Here is an 18,144-nt window from a genome sequence, read left to right as displayed (position 1 = left end):
AGCGTGTTCCAGTTCCCGCCAATATCCAGCAACATTCCACAGGCCACAATCAACAGCCTGATCAGCTCAATGCGAAGGAGATGTGTCCCGCTGCATTAAGCAAAGGGTGGTCACACCAGATACTGACTGGTTTTGTGACTGATTTCCTTATATGAACTGTAACTAAAATCTTTGAAATGGTTGCATGTTGCGTTATATTTTTGTTCAGTGTACAAAGGTGCATATTGGACAGTTTGATTGAGAGGACTCTGTACCTTTAGCCTGGGTGGCCTCTGCTCCAGTTTAATAATTATATAGGTCAAGGTGGCAAAAAGGTCAGGAATAACCTAATTAAGCAGCTGTACTATCCCCCCCCCCCCTAAGACAGACACCAGACAAAGTTTCTGATGAGTAGATTCATATTGTACTTTTACATGATGCTTCAGTCATAAGGCCTCCTGATGTTGTTCTGGAACCATTTGGTTGATTGGCATGACGATTGTGTGTGTCCCCCTCCCTCCGTTTCTGTGGTAACAGGTCAGTTGTCCTGGTTCTTCCTGGTGTTTTTGCCAAGGTTCCCAGGGCGATGCCAGACTTGGGCCATGATTCGCTCCTGCCGTGTAACAGCACTGAAGTCCAACTTCTTCAAGTGAGGCAGAGCCGCAATCACATACCCCCTACACACACACACACAGAGGGGTTCTTATAACTGGGTGTTTGTCCAGGTACACAAACTTCAGTTTATTTTTTACCATAAGGCTCCAGGGCTGAACACATACATACACTGTAAACCAGTAGTCATTTAGCACTGAGCAGAGAGGGAGAATGCTCAAAACTCCATAGGATTTGGCCGTGTTGCTATGCAGACAGGCAGAGAGCTGGTGTGTAACAGGATATATCTGCTCATTTGATGCATCAGTCAGAATGCTACACAGCTGCAACTCTAACCCAGCACCTATTACACACAGGCCTCAGAGCCACATAGCCCTCTGCAAACAGATAGCATTCAGACAGAACATTGAGATCACACTAAGAGTATGAGTGGAATAAACAACCCCTGTAACCCATCCCACCCCCCCATCTGGGGCTAAGGGGAGGCGCATTGGTGCCGGCCTGTGTTTGCATATGTGTGTGTGGATGAGTTTACTGTGTGCATGTGTAGGTTTAGCAGCTGTCCTCACCTTTATCATTTAATCCCTGTGATGCTAAGTGTGTGTGTACCTGTTGCTCCCCTCATTCTCCATGTTGTTGCCGTGCAGGGTCAGTGTATGTAGGAAGGGCAGGGCTCCCAGCTTATCCACCTCTGAAAGGTTACAGATGCTGTTACCATGGAGATACAACACCCGCAGTTCCTTCAGCTCCACCAGGACCTGGGACACAAAGTTCACACACACACACAGGGTTTAGAGTGATCACTGCTAATGTACTAGAGCCCTTCATTTGACCCCCCTGCCAGGTTGTGGCTGTTCAAGGAGACAGTAGACTTGTCTCAAATTACACAATATCCCCTATATAGTGCAGTACTTTTGGCCAGAGCCACTGTATGTATGTGACTACGTGGACTCAACTCACTGGGTCTATGTGTGAGATGTCGTTGAAGGACAGGTCGACCCAGGCGAGCTGTGAGGGCTCTGAGAGGAAGGCTGAGACCGTATCATTGAAGCCACTCAAGTCTGTGATGATGTTATTGTTGAGACGCAGCGAGCGGCTGCAGAACTTCTTCTCTGCATTTCGCTTCAGTGGCCGCAAGCCCTGATTTGGCTCCTCCGTCAGAGCATCTGAGAGAGAAAGAGAGAGAAGTTGTGTGAGAGGACATAGAGGTGGCATTGAGAATAGGAAAGGAAGCCATGACTATTGAGACACAGGCACAAGAGGGTAGAGAGCAGTGGAGGCTGCTGAGGGGAGGACGGCTCATAATAATGGCTGGAATGGAGTCAATGGAAGAGTATCAAACAAATCAGACGTGGTTTCCATGTGGTTGATACCATTCCATTAACTCCATTCCAGCCATTAATATGAGCCGTCCTCCTCTCAGCAACCTCCACTGGTAAAAAAGTGTTGCGGAAGAAGTAGAACGCTCTGAATTGCATCTCAATATAGTGGAATCCTTTCCTTCATCCGCATTAATAGTCATGTGAAAGAACCTGCTGGTTTACCTGTCATTGAGCTGAGGCATTTGAATGATAAATCCACAGGAGCGCCATACATTTTACAGCCTTTTGGCTAACCTGTATGATAATAAATATAATATTTAAATGAATCCAGCTAATTGAAAAGAGGATTACTGTATCATCTTTGCACTTAGCCTAGCTATATTGTCCATGCTAACGTTAACGTTCCTGCTAAGTTAGCTACAACTCAAACAACGTCAATTCACTTGACTTCATCTCTGTTCAAGGCATACAAAATAAAAATGACATAGCTACATTTCTAGATTTCTATAACTAGTTTTCTGCCTACAATGAATTAAACATAATTTAGCTATTTTACCCCTAAAAACCCACACACACAGCTCGCTAGCTATCATGTGCAAGACACTTGTTTGTATTTTCATCACAATGAGCGAGAACTACACTACAACAGTCGGTTTCCAAGGAGACGAGTCTTCGGAATGTGGGAATTGTAGTTTAAATATTTCATTAAACGTATTTATTTTATTTATTAAATTGTACATTGTTGCAGAAAACCCATTGAATAATGTTCAGAAATGTTCCCTTACAATAGAATAGTGTATATGTTTGAATAATTACTATTAATGTTTTATTCATAAGAAATTATGAACTGAAAACTACAGTAAATTCTTATTCGCTCACAAAATGGCGAGTTCTGCACAAATAACCAATTGGCGTCTTGCAGCTCTGAATGCCTCCAATAGGAAGGCTTGATAATCACCAGCGCCGAAATTTGAAAGAGTATACTTCTTAGCACTTCAAAAATAGACCTGGTGTTCGAAACACAAAGTTATTTTGGTAAGCGGGTGCTACCTAGATTTTGGTATTTTAGAGACGGAATTTATAAATGTTTTCTACCAATAGCGAGCTAATTGCAAAGGTAAGACATACTTCTACTCGTTAATAGTTGTTTAATTAATAAGCTACTGTAACGTTTAGTTTGCTAGCCTCACTGACTGTTAGCTAGTAGCTAACGTTAGCACCGGGAGTAACGTTGGCTCGCTCGCCGTTAAGTAGTAACCAGAAATTCCTTTCTTTAAGTACAATTTATAGCTGTCGAGTAGCTAGCTAACGTTAGCTATTACCCAAATATATTTTTGAGATTCCTTTCTCTAAGTAACAAGTTACTTTATATTTAGGTAGCTAGTAACGTTAACTAAATAGCTACACTATATACAGTATACAAATGTATGTTGACACCTTCAAATTAGAGGATTCGACTATTTCAGCACACAGCCTGTAATTTCCATAGATTAACATTGGCAGTAGAATGGCTTTACTGAACCGCTCAGTGTCGTTCAATGTGGCACCCTCATAGGATGCAACATTTCCAACTATTAAGTTCCTCAAATGTCTGCCCTGCTGGAGCTGCCCCGTCAATTGTAAGTGCTGTTATTGTAACGTGAAAACATCTGGGAGCAACAATGGCTCAGCTGCGAAGTGGTCGGCCACACAAGCTCACAGAACGTGAGTGCTGAAGCTCGTAGCACATCAAAGTCAACTGTCCTCGTTTGCAACACGATGAGTTCCAAACTGCCTCTGGAAGCAAGGTCAGAACAAGAACTGTTCATCGCGAGCTTCATGAAATGGGTTTCCATGGCTGAGCAGCTGCACAAAAGCCTAAGATCGCAATGCCAAGTGTCGTCTGGGGTGGTGTAAAGCTCGCAGCCATTGGACTCTGGAGTAGTGGAAAAGAGTTCTCTGGAGTGATGAATCACGCTTCACCATCTGGCAGTCCGACGGATGAATCTGTGTTTGGTGGATACCAGGAGAATGCTACCTGCCCCAATGCATAGTGCCAACTGTAGTTTGGTGGAGGAGGACTAATGGTCTGGGGCTGTTTTTCATGTTTCGGCCTAGGCCCCAATAATTCCAGTAAATGGACATCTTAACGCTACAGCCTACAACGACATTCTCGATGATTCTGTGCTTTCAACTTTTGGCAACCGTTTGGACAAGGCCTTTTCCTGTTTCCGCATGACAACGCCCCCGTGCACAAAGCGAGGTCCATACAGAAATGGTTTGTTGAGATCGGTGTGGAAGACCTTATCTGTCATAACAGGAGATGGCTGCAAAGGGGGGACCAACTCCATAATATTAATGCCCATGATTTTGGAATAGGATGTTTGCCGTGCAGGTGTCCACATACTTTTGGTCACGTAGTGTAGTTGGAGTTGCTGATAGCTTATGATAGCAAGCTAGCTTCTTAGACTGAGCGTTCTTCTTTTTTCCATACAGTGGAATGATTGATACTAATGTCTGTCTGTTTTCCATTGTCTAGTGAGCGGCAAAGATGGTGCTTCACCTTGATAAAGAGCGTGCACTGTTGGAATGGGTAAGTCTGCTTTGTTTTCTGTGGTCGTAACCAATATAAGCTCTAAGTACTTAGTTTTGAATGCCTTGCTAAATTGAATACATATATTTTTCGTCACTAGGTTAACCACCTGAATGTGGGCCTCCCGGTGCGGAGCATCAACGATTTACAGGATGGCCTTTTGTTGTTGAAGCTCGTCTATAAACTGTGAGTAAAAACAATGTTCCGTAGTAGCTTAGAACCATAGATATTTGTCCTCGTCTGGATTTCGCTGACTTGGTAGTTTGCTTCTTGTGTTGATCATTGACGTTTGTGATTCTGACAGGAGAAAGGAAGAGCCCGCTAAGTCCTATTTGGACCAGCATGTCCAGGAGAGGCTGAAAGTGGTCTCTGACTTCCTGCAAGGTGAGTCACACTCACTTGTCATGGGGAGGTGTTGTTTTCCCCCACAGACACATGGCTAATAGTCCTGCTGTTGTGTTTTTCCAGGTGACTGTAGGTGCAGCACAGAACGGGGAGCTCTCATCTCCTGGGACAACATCAGCAATGGCCTAAACCTGGAGGTGGAGTTATCCAAGGTATCAGGTTCATACAACTGGGTTTTATTCACTGACCAAATGTGATCTCGAGCCCACGTATACATCATGAACTGATGGATGGAATGCTCAGAGGCCACTGCGTTGTGTTCAGCTCTACACTTGACCCAACTCTCTCTCAAAGCAAAGTGTATTGATTACATGCATAGAAATACAGTGTAAATGACACAGTGAAATACTTAATTGCAAGCTCTCCTCAACATTTATCAAAAATAATTATGTAGTACAAAAATAAAACAAATAGTAATGTTTGGAAATGAATATACAGTATAGACTATGAAATATGCTGAAGTGAGTTGATGATCCAGCCCACCTCTAACCCAGATCCCCTGGGTGGCGGCCTGTTTTTATACTTGTGTTGTTCTCAGGTGCTTGTGCTCCTGTACTACCATAGTGTGATCAACAACCATGTTGACCTGAACCAACTGGAATACAAGTTTGAGGTAGGAGGGTCCTTGTGCTCTTAGTCGCATACCATGAACTTAAATTTTTCTTGTTGCCCGATAGCAATGCACTTATGTGACTAACTTCTGTTTTTCCTCCCTAAGGTTGAGCTTGCCTCCATGCTCCGCTTTGTTTTGGACAATGAGAATAGCCTCTACTTGAGTGAGAACTTGGAGAAATATCTAAGGAAGAAGCGTAAGCCTTCACTCACATGTTTCAGGTTACGTTCAACAATTCACCTTATGGTTGCAGTACAGAAACACGCATACTCTTTCTCTCTCAGCCCTGTTTAGTTTCAACAGTGACTTCTCCAGTACCACCTCATCCTCCTTGTTCAACGATGAGGAGTCCCCGGTTTTCCAGCGCAGAAAGATCGGTTCAGTTCAGTTTCTGGACCTACAAACTGTTGCGTCCTCGTCTGTCAGGTATTATTCTGTCCCTCCATGTCTCCTCTGTTAGTGCTCACTCGTTCCTCTTCTCGTATCCCACCTATGGCATCCTAGCTACGGCCCTAGTGAGTTACTAGTCGAGAATAGCTGATGATCTGTACGCTGGGTGGGAACACTGCTCTGTGTGAGTAACTGGTGCCTTTTCCTGTTTTCTTCCACCCGCCTGTGCAGTTCTCCCCTGCAGGATGTGATGAACACTCCTCAGTTCCAGCTGAAGAAGCTGCAGAGGCAGCTGCGTCAGGAGAGAGACATGAGGGATGAGCTGGAGAAAGACCTGACCACCAGCGCCGCCACCCTCACCCAGAGAGGTACCTACCTACCTGGCTCTGTCTGATCTTTAATAAGGATGTACCTGCTGTTTCTCCACTACTTCCTCTGGATTCTTACTCTTCCTGCTGATGAGTTCTGGCTGAACTTGGGATATTGTTAATTATCAGGGATCCTATTGAAATATTCAATGATATAGTCGAGGGTTTACACCAGATGTTAATGGTTATTGGAACGCTGACTGTGAGCACTGGGTGATTTAAACTTGGTTGGAGCTTTCATAGTGCCCGTAGATTTCTTACTCTGATATTTAGAACCTAACACTGCTCTTTCACCCTCCTGTAGAGAGTCAGATCTGTCAGTTGCAGCACCGTATTGAGAAGCTGCTGAGGGAACAGGCTGAGCAGGAGCAGGAGCCCCGGGATGAGCTACAAGAACTGCACAGCAAGAACGAGGGGTAGGAAGGGAGAGAGAGGAGGGTCAAGGTCGTGCTGAGGTAATGCTAGGCGTGTGTGTAACTGTGTTCTCTCTCTATTAGGCTGCGCACCCGTCTCCATGAGGTGCTGAAGGAGTGCCAAGCGTTAAAGACTAACTCCTCTCAGATGGAGCGGAAGGTGGATAACCTGACAGAGGAGAATGGCACCCTTTCTGCCCAGGTGAAGGACTCTCCTTGTACACGCTTCCTTCAAGGCCCAGTGCAGGAAAACATTTGATTTTCCTCTTGTGTGTGTGTGTATTATATATATACTTATAATACCCTTTTAGTGTGAGAGCTGTTTGATAAGACAGGCTGGGATTCCAGCCTGTTTTGGTGGGATGGAGTTTTGGCCTGACCGGTGACCTCACCAGATGGTAAAAGTTAATGGACCAATAACAACAGAGAGTTTCAAAACCTCTGCCAATAACAGCAAGTTTTCAGGTTGCATATCCCTCCCTTTTAAGCTCGTCCAATTAGACCCCTCACTCAGACCACTCCCAGACAGTCCTAGAAAAATGATTGCTTGAGAAATTGCTCTTTGCTAATGAGCTATTTTGGTTTATTTTTTTGACAATTTTAATAGAAAAAATAATAACATTAAGGTACTACATTTTTACCCAGAAAAGGTTTGATATTGAGATAAAAATGGCTGCAGTTTAACCTTTTTTAAATCAAGTCATTTAAACCATACACAGCCTATAGTGATTTACTAAAGGACCACTGTCTCATCGTTTGTGTGTGTCAGATGCGTGAAGTGATTGCTCGGTTGGCGAGTGCTGAGGCTGAGGTGGACAGGCTGACTGAGGCCCAGGACTCTGCTCAGGGGGAGTGGAGCAGCAGACACTGCCACCTTCAGGCTGAACTCAACCGGGCCACTGCTCAGAAGGTGAGGCCTATAGAACAGGTCCCATATTCATAAAGCGTCTGAGTAGGAGTGCTGATCTTTGATCAGTTTTGCCTTTTTACAACACAATGACTAAAAATTACTTGGACAGGGGGGGGCCTGCTTCTAGATCAGCACTTGGAGACTCTTTATGACTAGAGGCCCAGAATATCTCAATTTGTGCTTCTCCTTTTTACGTTTTCTTCTTTCTGTCTGTTAGGAGTGTCTGAATGAACAGATGCTGATCCTGCAGAGCAAGATCTCCTCTCTAGAGGACGAGCTGGGTAAAGCCAAAATGCAGGAAAAAGGAGAGGTTATGGGCCCTATCTTGGAGGTTAGCGTTTACCCAGATACTTAAAGCTGGATCAATTGTCACAATGTTCAAGGGTGACATTACATCCACATTTTAGTTTCAGTGTTTTTGTTTTTTTAACCACATGTCCTTCCTTGTTTACCCCCACAGTGGGAGCAGCTGAAACAGGAGCTGGCTGATGCCACCCTCAGGCACGCAGAGTGTGAGTGCACCATCGCCCGTCTGAAGGGGAGAAGGAGCAGGCTGCCGCCCTGCATGCCCAGGAGAGGGCCTCGCTACAGGCAGAGAGCCAGCGACTGCAGGTCCTGGTGACTGAGCTCCAGGAAGCCCTGAGTGCTCTGCGGGCTGACAGAGAGGCTCTGGAGCTGGCCTCCAAGGAGGAGAGGGAGTCCCTGACTGCCCAGCTCCACACCCTGACTGCTGAGGTGGCCAGCCTTACCCAGACTGTACAACAAAGGGAGCAGGAGGTGAAGGCGCTGGGGGAAGAGGTGCAGCAGGAGTGCATTCAGAGAGGGGAGCTGAACCTGGCTATGGAGCGGCAGGAGAGGAAGGCCAGAGAGGAGATCCAGGAGCTGACCAGCCACGTGGACACCATGGGTGACTCACTGAGGAGGGCTGAGGAGGAGGTGCAGGTCAGGGAGAAGCAGCTTACCAAGCAGCAGCAGGAGAGCGCTCTACAGAGGGAGGTCCTACAGGAGGAGATGGCTGCATCTGAGAAGGCGTTAAAAGAGCTGAAGGAGCAGGAAGAGGCCGTTAGAGAGGAGGCCACTCGACTGCACCAGGAGATAACTGCACATGCTACGGCTCTCTGCAGCCTGAGGCAGGAGCACACTGCTCTGCAGGAACACTTGGCTAGGCAGCAAGAGGAGATCTCCCTAGAAAAGGAGGCGCAGTCCGAAGCCCACAGGGAGAAGGAAGCGGTGAGGGAGGAGCTCTCTCGACTCCAGGAGGAGCTGAGGAGCCTGGGGGAACAGATGGCCCAGCTGGAGGAGGCTCAGAGGGAGAAGGAGTGTCTCCTCCTCCAGTCCACAGAGAACATAGAGACCCTCCAGACAGAGAGAGCCACTGCCTCGTCCCTCGCTGAAGCCAAAGACCTAGAGCTCAGCAGCCTGAGAGAGGAGGTGAGGGCCAGGGAGGAGCAGCTAGCCATGCAACAAGAGGAGTACCGCTTACAGCAGGAGGAGCTACGGGAGGAGCTTGCTGCGCAGGATAATGAAATCAATAACATGAGAGAGCGGCTCGCTGGCCTGATGGACCAGATCTCTTTGCTGAAGGAGTTGTGTCAGGAGGGCAAAAACATGGAGGCCCTGAGAGAAGAGCACACTGCCCAGCTGGAGCAGCTGCAGATAGTGAAGGAGCAGGTCGAAAAGGTCCAGGAGAGGAATGAGGAGACCTCTGCAGCGCTCAGGGAGAAGGAGTCGTCTCTCAGGGAGAAGGAGGAGAGCCTCCGGAGGCTGGAGGAGGAGCTACAGTCCACCACCTCTCTGGCCTCCCAGAGACGACAGGAAGAACTGACCTCACTCAAGGAGAAAGTCATCTCGCAGCAGGAGGAGGTGGAGAGGAGGCGTGCAGCGGAGGCCCTGTCAGTTGAGGAGGCGAGGCAGTTGGCTAGGGAACAGGAGTCTAAACGTATGGAACTGGAGGAGAGCGTGTCAGCCCTACAGCAGCAGCTGGACTCAGCCATCCAGGACAATGATAGGAAGAGACAGGAGTGTGAGAGGCTGGAGCAGGACCTGGAGCACAGAGGAACACGGGTGGAAGAGCTGAGGCAGCAGGAGGATAGCGCCAGACTGGAGGCCACTCGACTCCGCCAGGAGATCTCTACACATGTCAGCCATCTGGAGGTCGTGCAGAGGGGGAAGGAGGAGCTCGCCAGGCAGCAGGAGGAGCTGAGAGGGGAGGTGTCCCTTCATCAGCAGAGAGCTTCAGTGCTCCAGCAGAGCCTGGAGGTGCAGGAGGTTGCTATGAGAGTGTTAAAGGAGCAGACTGAGAGCACCAGAGAGGAGGCCACTGTGAAGATTGAGGCCCTACAGGCTCAGCTGGAGGTCGTGTCGTCTCTGGCTGCAGATAAAGACCTGCAGCTCAGCACTCTGAGAGAGGAGGCCACTACCTTACAGGAGCAGCTAGCTAAGAGAGAGCAGGAGATCTCCCTTCAGAAGGAGGTGCTGCAGGAGGCCCACATGGAGAAGGAGTCAGTGGAGGCACTGAGAGCGGAGCTGGCCAGGCAACAGGAGGAGCTGAGAGAGGAGTTAATCCGCCAGCAGCAGAGAGCTCAGTCCTTAGAACAGAGCCTGGAGGAGCAGCAGGAGGCCCTGAAAGAGCTGACAGTGAAGGAGGAGAGAGCCAGAGAGGAGGCCACTCTGAAGATGGTGACCCTCCAAGCAGCTAAGGACTTGGAGCTCAGCACTCTGAGACAGGAAGCAACACAACTCCGCCAGGAGATCTCCACACATGTCAGCTGTCTGGAGGAGGTGCAGAGGGGGAAGGAGGAGCAGGAGGGAAACGCAAGAGAGGAGACAACTGTGAAGATTGAGGCCCTACAGGCTCAGCTGGAGGTAGTGTCGTCTCTGGCTACAGCTAAAGACCTGCAGCTCAGCACTCTGAGAGAGGAGGCCTCTCTACTCTGCCAGGAGAACGCCAGACGGGCAGCTGATCTAAAGGACGTTCAGTCAGAGAAGATTCGGATGGAGAGCCTGTTGAGCGAGCAGCACCGAGCCTTACAGGAGGAGCTGGCCAAGGAGCAGGAGGAGCTGAGGGGAGAGGTGTCCATCCACCAGCAGAGAGCTGCAGAGCTCCAGCAGAGCCTGGAGGAGAAGCAGGAGGCCCTTATAGAGCTGAAGGAGCAGCTTGTCCAGCAGCAGGAGGACAGCTCCCTACAGAAGGTCTTGCAGGAGGCCCAGGCTGCAGCTCTCCAGGAGGAGGCGGTAGACGCTCTGAGAGGGGAGGTGACCCTCCACCAGCAGAGAGCTGCAGAGCTCCAGCAGAGCCTGGAGCACCAGGAGGCTGCCCTGAGGGAGCAGGAGGTGAAAAGCACAAAGGAGGCCACTCTGAAGATGGAGGCCCTCCAAGCAGCTAAAGACCTGCAGCTCAGCACTCTGACGGAGAAGGCCACAACCTTACAGCAGCAGCTTGCTAAGAGGGAGCAGGAGATCTCCCTTCAGAAGAAGGTGCTGCAGGAGGCCCACATAGAGAATGAGTCAGTTGAGGCACTTAGAGAGGAGCTGGCCAGGCAACAGGAGGAGTTAATCCGCCAGCAGCAGCGAGCTCATTCCCTAGAACAGAGCCTGGAGGAGCAGCAGGAGGCCCTGAAAGAGCTGACCGTGAAGGAGGAGAGAGCCAGAGAGGAGGCCACTCTGAAGATGGTGGCCCTCCAAGCAGCTAAGGACTTGGAGCTCAGCACCCTGAGACAGGAAGCAACACAACTCCGCCAGGAGATCTCCACACATGTCAGTCGTCTGGAGGAGGTGCAGAGTGGGAAGGAGGAGCTGAGGGAGCAGGAGGGAAACGCAAGAGAGGAGGCCACTGTGAAGATGGAGGCCCTACAGGCTCAGCTGGAGGTCGTGTCGTCTCTGGCTACAGCTAAAGACCTGCAGCTCAGCACTCTGAGAGAGGAGGCCACTACCTTACAGGAGCAGCTAGCTAAGAGAGAGCAGGAGATCTCCCTTCAGAAGGAGGTGCTGCAGGAGGCCCACATGGAGAATGAGTCAGTGGAGGCACTGAGAGCGGAGCTGGCCAGGCAACAGGAGGAGCTGAGAGAGGAGTTAATCCGCCAGCAGCAGAGAGCTCAGTCCTTAGAACAGAGCCTGGAGGAGCAGCAGGAGGCCCTGAAAGAGCTGACAGTGAAGGAGGAGAGAGCCAGAGAGGAGGCCACTCTGAAGATGGTGGCCCTCCAAGCAGCTAAGGACTTGGAGCTCAGCACCCTGAGACAGGAAGCAACACAACTCCGCCAGGAGATCTCCACACATGTCAGCCGTCTGGAGGAGGTGCAGAGCGAGGGCCCCCTGAGAGAGGAGCACACTGCCTTACAGGTGCAGCTGGCCAAGCAGCAGGAGGAAAACTCCCTACAGAAAGGACTGCTGCAGGAGGTGCAGGCCATAGTCCTCCAGGAGAGGGAGGCCAAGGAGACACTGAGAGGAGAGGTGTCTCTCCACCAGCAGAGCCTGGAGCACCAGGAGGCTGTCCTGAGGGAGGATCTAGCCAGGCAGAAGGAGGAAGGGCAGGCAGCAGGCCAGGTGGAGAAGGAGTTGATGGAGCAGTTTTCTGTGCTCCAGCAAGAGAAGGAGGCTCTGTTAACCCGGGCCCTCCAGGCAGAGCAGAACCAGAGCGAGCTGGAAGGGAGCATGGCTGAGCTGCGAGCCCAGGCAGAGAGCACAGAAAGTGGCCAGAGACAACAGCTGGATGCCCTGCTCCTGGAGAAGGAGAGGCTGACTGAGGGTAACCAGGTCCTGGAGATGAAATGTAGCGCCGCCCAGAGGCTGGAGGCTGTACTGCAGGAGGAACTGGCCTTGCTGAGAGAACAGATGGAGGGAACAGAGTGGGAGAAGCAGGTCAGAGATCTACGGGAACAACTTGCTGCCAACACTGAGGTAGTGGAACACTACAAAACACAGGTGAGTCTGACCAGTAAACACACAACCACATAACACATCTCTGAGCTAATACACACCTCACCCTGGCAGTGGATATAATTATTCAGTTTTGTCTTGGAGGTTTTGAGGTGTGGTGTATATTTTTGTTCCCAGGTTGAGAAGGCCAAGAGCCACTACTCGGGGAAGAAGCAGCAGCTTGTGGAGTCTCAGGAGCAGGTGACGGAGCTGCAGCGCAGCCTAGAGGTCAGAGAGCATGAGGTCAACGCTGTTACCACAGAGATGAAGCTGCTGCAGAAGGAGCTGGAGAAGGCCAGGAGCAAAGAGAAGAGCCTCGGCTCCAAGATCAACACTCTGGAAGCACAGGTATACCTCTCAACCAGGTTATATTAGGCATCCTATCATACAGGATGTCAGCTTCATATTGACATGAAACTGACGTTATTTATGTGTTTTACAGCTTGCGTTTGCTGATCGTCACCTTCGGGAGCAGAGCCAGGGTCGACCAGAGAGGGGACCAGGCAGGATTGAGAAGATGAGAGGGGGTAGAGAGAGTGTCTACCTGAAAGTCCCCCAGAGCCAGACTCACCAGGAGAGCAGCGGCGACAGCCTGGACCTGAGCCTGGACGACTCCCTCAACACTACCAGGTAACTCTCCTTCTCTTCCATCACCCTCTCCTCTGAGCTTGACTTGCAGCGAGGTGACTGGTTTACATCTCCCTCTCCCTGCCCTGTAGGAGGCCAATGGAGCCTGACGAGTCCAGTACTCCCCTGGTGCGTAGCTCGGAGCGCGTAGCTGCTAAACGTCGTGCTCTGGGAGAGGATTCACTGGAGACCCTCTACTTCACCCCCATGAATAACTGTCAGATCAACAGGTAGGTTTAGAACGTGTGTTGGGCGCCACTAGTTTAACTGCTACTATAAAGAAGTTTATCGGGGTTGTTCTCCTCAGGACCAGTACTGAGCGCCGGCTGGAGAGCAGCATCACATCTCTGGGAGAGCTGGCTCTGGACTCAGCCAGGAAGAGACCACCCACCTCCTCAGCTAGACGCCGAAGGACCACCCAGGTCATCAACATCACCATGAGCAAGGTGGAGGGAGCACTGGGACACCTCTCACTGCATGTTCTCTCCTCTCTCACCACTCTCACTACATTCTTGGAAGCACCCTGTATCACCTTTTGGTTTTCAACTCACATCTAGCAGGTCAACCAACCTAGAAGACCGCTGAGGAAGACCACTGAGTTGCAGCAGAGTGAGTGAGATGGTTGACTTCTCCTCTCTCCCCCCATACAGACGACCCCTGGTCGCAGAGGAGCAGGAGGGGATGGTGACAACGAGACGTTCTACAGCCTGGCCTCTGTCCACTCCCATCCCAACATCACCGGAAGAACACACACTGCACGACCTGTCTCCATGGAGATCTTCCACACACCCGGAAAACCTGCCGTTGCCCTGAGCGATCAGCTCCTCGGTCTCCCTGGATACCGGCGCAGCACCGTCCACGTTGCAGCTCCACAGAGTACGAAACGTTTACACACATTCTACAACGAGCCCCTTGTCCTTAGCCGGTGACACTTCTTCACTGCCTTCCAGATGTTCAAGGAGGCACCAAGAGGCTGATTGGCCCAGAGTTTGTACTACAGTATGTTTATGTTCTGCATGTTGTGTAGGTACGGGCCAGTTCTGTGTGGGGGCAGAGAATGAGCCTGACCATGCTGCTGATGACTGGCTACGCATCGCTGAGCTGCAGGCCAGAAACCAGTCCTGTCTGCCTCACCTAAAGAGCAGCTATCCTCTGGAGTCCAGGGTACACTGTTACTCACTCTCCATCTAGCCATCTGTCACTTTCTCAAAGAAATGTTTTGCTTGTAATCATCCAATCTCTAAACCCTGCCTCCTCCCTGCAGCCCAGCCTGGGACCGTCCTTTGAGTTCACCGACGATGACCTGCGCATGGGCGACCCCACGGAGACTATCCGTAGAGCCTCTGTGATGCCCGGACAGATTCAGGAGTCTCTGTCATCCCACCGGCTCTCACTCCACCCGGGACCGGCCGACAGCACCACCGCCACCAGGCCAGCCTACGGCTCTCACCGCCTCTCACTGATGCCCCCCAAACCTAAAGCCAGCAGCACCCTGAACAACCAGAACACGCACAACCTCAGGGGGAGCAACCTGTCACTCAAACGCTCAGCCAAAGACCAGGAACCAGACACACCTGAGGTGAGAGTGGAGTGGAGGGGAGGTGAGAGTGGAGTGGAGGTGAGAGTGGAGGTGGAGGGGAGGTGAGAGTGGAGTGGAGGGGAGGTGAGAGTGGAGTGGAGTGGAGGGGAGGTGAGAGTGGAGGGGAGGTGAGAGTGGAGGGGAGGTGAGAGTGGAGGGGAGAGTGGAGGGGAGGTGAGGATGGGAGTGGAGGGGAGGTGGGAGTGGAGGGGAGGGTGGAGTGGAGGGGAGGATGTAGATGTTAATGTGAGGGTTCAATCATTAACCTGTTTGTTTAATTCTACATTTACTGAATTCTCTTTTCTCAGGCTAAGAGGATGGCAACCAGCTGTTTCCCGCGCCCTCTTACCCCTAAAGGAGGTCGTTTCAGCTCATCCAACAACCGCCAGCCTCTTAGCCCTGTGAGTCTCTCTCTTCCTCTGGACTATAACATGCGGTTTGTTTTCTTAGCAGCAGTGGTTGTTAGCATACTCCAAACAGTAGGCCTAAAATATCCACCCATCCTCTCTGTCAGGCTGAGCGGAGACAGTCCATGGTGTTCTCCATTGACAACACGCCTCGTAAGGCAGCTTCCAAGAGTGGCTTCCTACAGAGAGGCATGAGTAAGATTCGCAGCTCCACCCGTAAATCCCCAGGGAACAAAAGCTCCCGTGTCCCGCAGTCCAGAGATGGGAAGTCTCCCCGCAGTGGAGCCGGCAGTGTGAAGTCCCCTCAGCCGGGAGGGAAGGCACAGGGGAAGTCCCCTCAGCTGGGAGGGAAGGCACAGAGGAAGTCCCCACGGACCAACAGCAGCAAGTCTCCAAAGAACCCCACCAGCGCACGCAAGGTGAGAACCACTTCCTTTCTCCAGACAAGCGGCATATGATCATATGCATATGAGATGATTTCTAGCCACATTGGACATGCTGTTTGACCCCCCCACCCACCCCGTATCAGACCCTGTGTCTAACTACAGCGATACCGTGTGTGTTTAGGAACCTGAGGTGTTGGTTGGAAAGCCCATTCATCTGAGCAGGTTTTCTATCATTTCTGTTTCACTCAGCTGCTTCGTTAACACTGGGCTGTGCTGCAGGGGTGTGTCTGTCTGGGGGGGGACGTTGAGTGCTGGTATTATTCATATCACCGGATCGTCCCTTGGGGTTACGGTGTTAGTTTGTGGTGCCGTGTTTTCTAAATTCCCTGTCTGCTACATTACACCTGACTGTCTGCAGGACTGTGTAATAACTTGCCTTCGGGGAACACTACTTCCAGCGTTCTGACAGTCGGCTCATTTCATCAATGCAGACCTGCTATTCACTTAGGTGTCTGGGGGATTATCCAGTGTGTTCCTCTTCTCCCTAATAAAACATGTTTCCCCCCCCCCTCTCTCTCTCCACAGATGAACTTCAGGAGAAAGATGTGAATGAACATCTGATTGCCCTAAACACTTTAAAAATTTTTTTTTTTTACATAATCTCCCAAGAATAATCGTTTTATGTGCAATAAATATACAAGTATACTTTCACCAGAGGTTATATTATATTCACTTAGTGCTATTTTGGATTTTAATAATTTGGTTTCTTTTGAGATTTAAAATCTCAATGTTTTATTGAATTTGACCTCCTAATGATGTAATTGTATTAGTTAAGCCCTGTTCAATGGGGTGGTGAGGTATCCAATACTGTTATAGGTCACCTACTGTACGTGTATATCTGGTACACTGAATCATGATGATGCATTACAATTTGACTTTTACATCTCATCTTCTTTGGCTTTTTAAAGTTCCCCCCATTTTAGCTTTAAAACATTTTTTTGTATAATATATATATATATATATATATATCTCACACACACACACATACATACATTATCTTTCAAATAAAAAGTATAAACCAATCTTGCAAATATTTTGAAAGGTGAAGTTTTGTGAAGGGAATTCAACGTTTTACCTTATGGCGGTGTGACTTAATCCAAAATAAAGGTCTGGATTTAATGTTCAGAAATTCCATAGAGAAAGATTTCCATTCTCAAATACTACACGGTCATTAATTTGTGAGTAGGGTATTCGACTGTATAGTTGGGGATTATTTTCAAAGGCGTTTGATTTAAATTGTGTCCAGAAAGTCAACCTGCCAGTGTCTTAATTTGGTCTGTAATACAATCTGAAGGGTACAAGTACCACCAGGCCGTAGTCAGCCTACCTACTTCAACCCCCTGCCACTTCATTAATTTCACCGACAGCCCCAGAATCTCTTCCTCATCACAGGGGACTTGTGATCTGTTAGTGGAGCCGAAATGGACTGGTGAGATGAGTGGACCAGTATCACTGTCTGTTAGGCCCCTGGAAAACAAGTGTTTGAACGATTTTTAGAGTCCGATGAATGAGTCCGTGTGTTTAAACAATACATGAGTCATTGGAGCTATTTCCCCTTGGGTCATCTTAATGTAAAGTTTTAATTTGTTGTGACCCCAGGCTGTTAGCTTCCTGGTTAGAGAAACCGGTACATCTGGTTAGAGAAACAGGTACATCTGGTTACAGCTAGATGCTGTTAGCTTCCTGGTTAGAGAAACATGCACATCTGGTTACAGCTAGAGGCTGTTAGCTACCTGGTTAGAGAAACAGGTACATCTGGTTAGAGAAACATGCACATCTGGTTACAGCTAGAGGCTGTTAGCTACCTGGTTAGAGAAACAGGTACATCTGGTTACAGCTAGAGGCTGTTAGTTTCCTGGTTAGAGAAACGGGTACATCTGGTTACAGCTAGAGGCTGTTAGCTACCTGGTTAGAGAAACATGCACATCTGGTTACAGCTAGAGGCTGTTAGCTACCTGGTTAGAGAAACCGGTACATCTGGTTACAGCTAGAGGCTGTTAGCTACCTGGTTAGAGAAACAGGTACATCTGGTTACAGCTAGAGGCTGTTAGCTACCTGGTTAGAGAAACAGGTACATCTGGTTACAGCTAGAGGCTGTTAGCTACCTGGTTAGAGAAACAGGTACATCTGGTTACAGCTAGAGGCTGTTAGCTACCTGGCTAGAGAAACAGGTACATCTGGTTACAGCTAGAGGCTGTTAGCTACCTGGCTAGAGAAACAGGTACATCTGGTTACAGCTAGAGGCTGTTAGCTACCTGGCTAGAGAAACAGGTACATCTGGTTACAGCTAGAGGCTGTTAGCTACCTGTTAGCTACCTGGTTGGCTAGAGAAGAGAAACAGGTACATCTGGTTACAGCTAGAGGCTGTTAGCTACCTGGCTAGAGAAACAGGTACATCTGGTTACAGCTAGAGGCTGTTAGCTACCTGGCTAGAGAAACAGGTACATCTGGTTACAGCTAGAGGCTGTTAGCTACCTGGCTAGAGAAACAGGTACATCTGGTTACAGCTAGAGGCTGTTAGCAGACTTCCATAACTGGCCTTTCCAGGTCCCACTGTCATTTTGGGAAACCAACCACAGCCTACGCA

At 49.5% G+C, this 18,144-nt stretch overlaps 2 protein-coding genes across 3 annotated transcripts; one reads left to right on the top strand and one right to left on the bottom strand.

The window, feature by feature from the left end:
• Positions 1-353: 353 nt before the first annotated feature.
• Positions 354-2,555, bottom strand: lrrc51 (leucine rich repeat containing 51). 2 transcript variants are annotated; one of them, XM_064975265.1, is made up of 5 exons: positions 2,470-2,555; positions 2,136-2,207; positions 1,552-1,757; positions 1,201-1,349; positions 354-656 (listed from the first exon to the last, which is right to left on the bottom strand). In XM_064975265.1, exons 2-5 carry the CDS (start codon positions 2,185-2,187, stop codon positions 518-520), a joined length of 546 nt encoding a protein of 181 aa, XP_064831337.1. In that variant the 5' UTR covers positions 2,188-2,207; positions 2,470-2,555; the 3' UTR covers positions 354-517. The 2 variants fall into 2 exon arrangements, with proteins under 2 accessions (XP_064831337.1, XP_064831336.1); XM_064975264.1 differs by having other exon boundaries at positions 2,136-2,552.
• A 343-nt stretch (positions 2,556-2,898) lies between these two features.
• Positions 2,899-16,661, top strand: numa1 (nuclear mitotic apparatus protein 1). Its single transcript, XM_064975256.1, is given in 26 exon segments — positions 2,899-3,030; positions 4,432-4,485; positions 4,586-4,671; positions 4,790-4,869; positions 4,954-5,042; positions 5,429-5,503; positions 5,609-5,699; positions 5,788-5,929; positions 6,125-6,261; positions 6,566-6,677; positions 6,759-6,876; positions 7,444-7,584; positions 7,802-7,915; positions 8,045-8,120; positions 8,123-12,504; positions 12,637-12,846; positions 12,941-13,128; positions 13,218-13,355; positions 13,433-13,571; positions 13,776-14,001; positions 14,153-14,289; positions 14,390-14,704; positions 15,013-15,105; positions 15,219-15,530; positions 15,679-15,719; positions 16,083-16,661. Coding segments are annotated over 25 exon segments (7,488 nt in total). The 5' UTR covers positions 2,899-3,030; positions 4,432-4,443; the 3' UTR covers positions 16,087-16,661.
• Positions 16,662-18,144: the final 1,483 nt, after the last annotated feature.

This window comes from Oncorhynchus masou, chromosome 9 (assembly GCF_036934945.1).
Source record: "Oncorhynchus masou masou isolate Uvic2021 chromosome 9, UVic_Omas_1.1, whole genome shotgun sequence".
NCBI classification, from domain to species: Eukaryota; Metazoa; Chordata; class Actinopteri; order Salmoniformes; family Salmonidae; genus Oncorhynchus; species Oncorhynchus masou.
This window is presented reverse-complemented; position numbering and strand designations above follow the sequence as displayed.

Excerpts from the sequence above, each read along its gene's own strand:
- lrrc51 (XM_064975265.1), bottom strand. The coding sequence starts at position 2,187 with ATGTATGGCGCTCCTGTGGATTTATCATTCAAATGCCTCAGCTCAATG. Across the intron at positions 1,758-2,135 it reads ATGCCTCAGCTCAATGACAG|ATGCTCTGACGGAGGAGCCA; the intron begins GTAAACCAGCAG and ends TTTCTCTCTCAG. Across the intron at positions 657-1,200 it reads GAGAATGAGGGGAGCAACAG|GGGGTATGTGATTGCGGCTC; the intron begins GTACACACACAC and ends GTGTGTGTGTAG.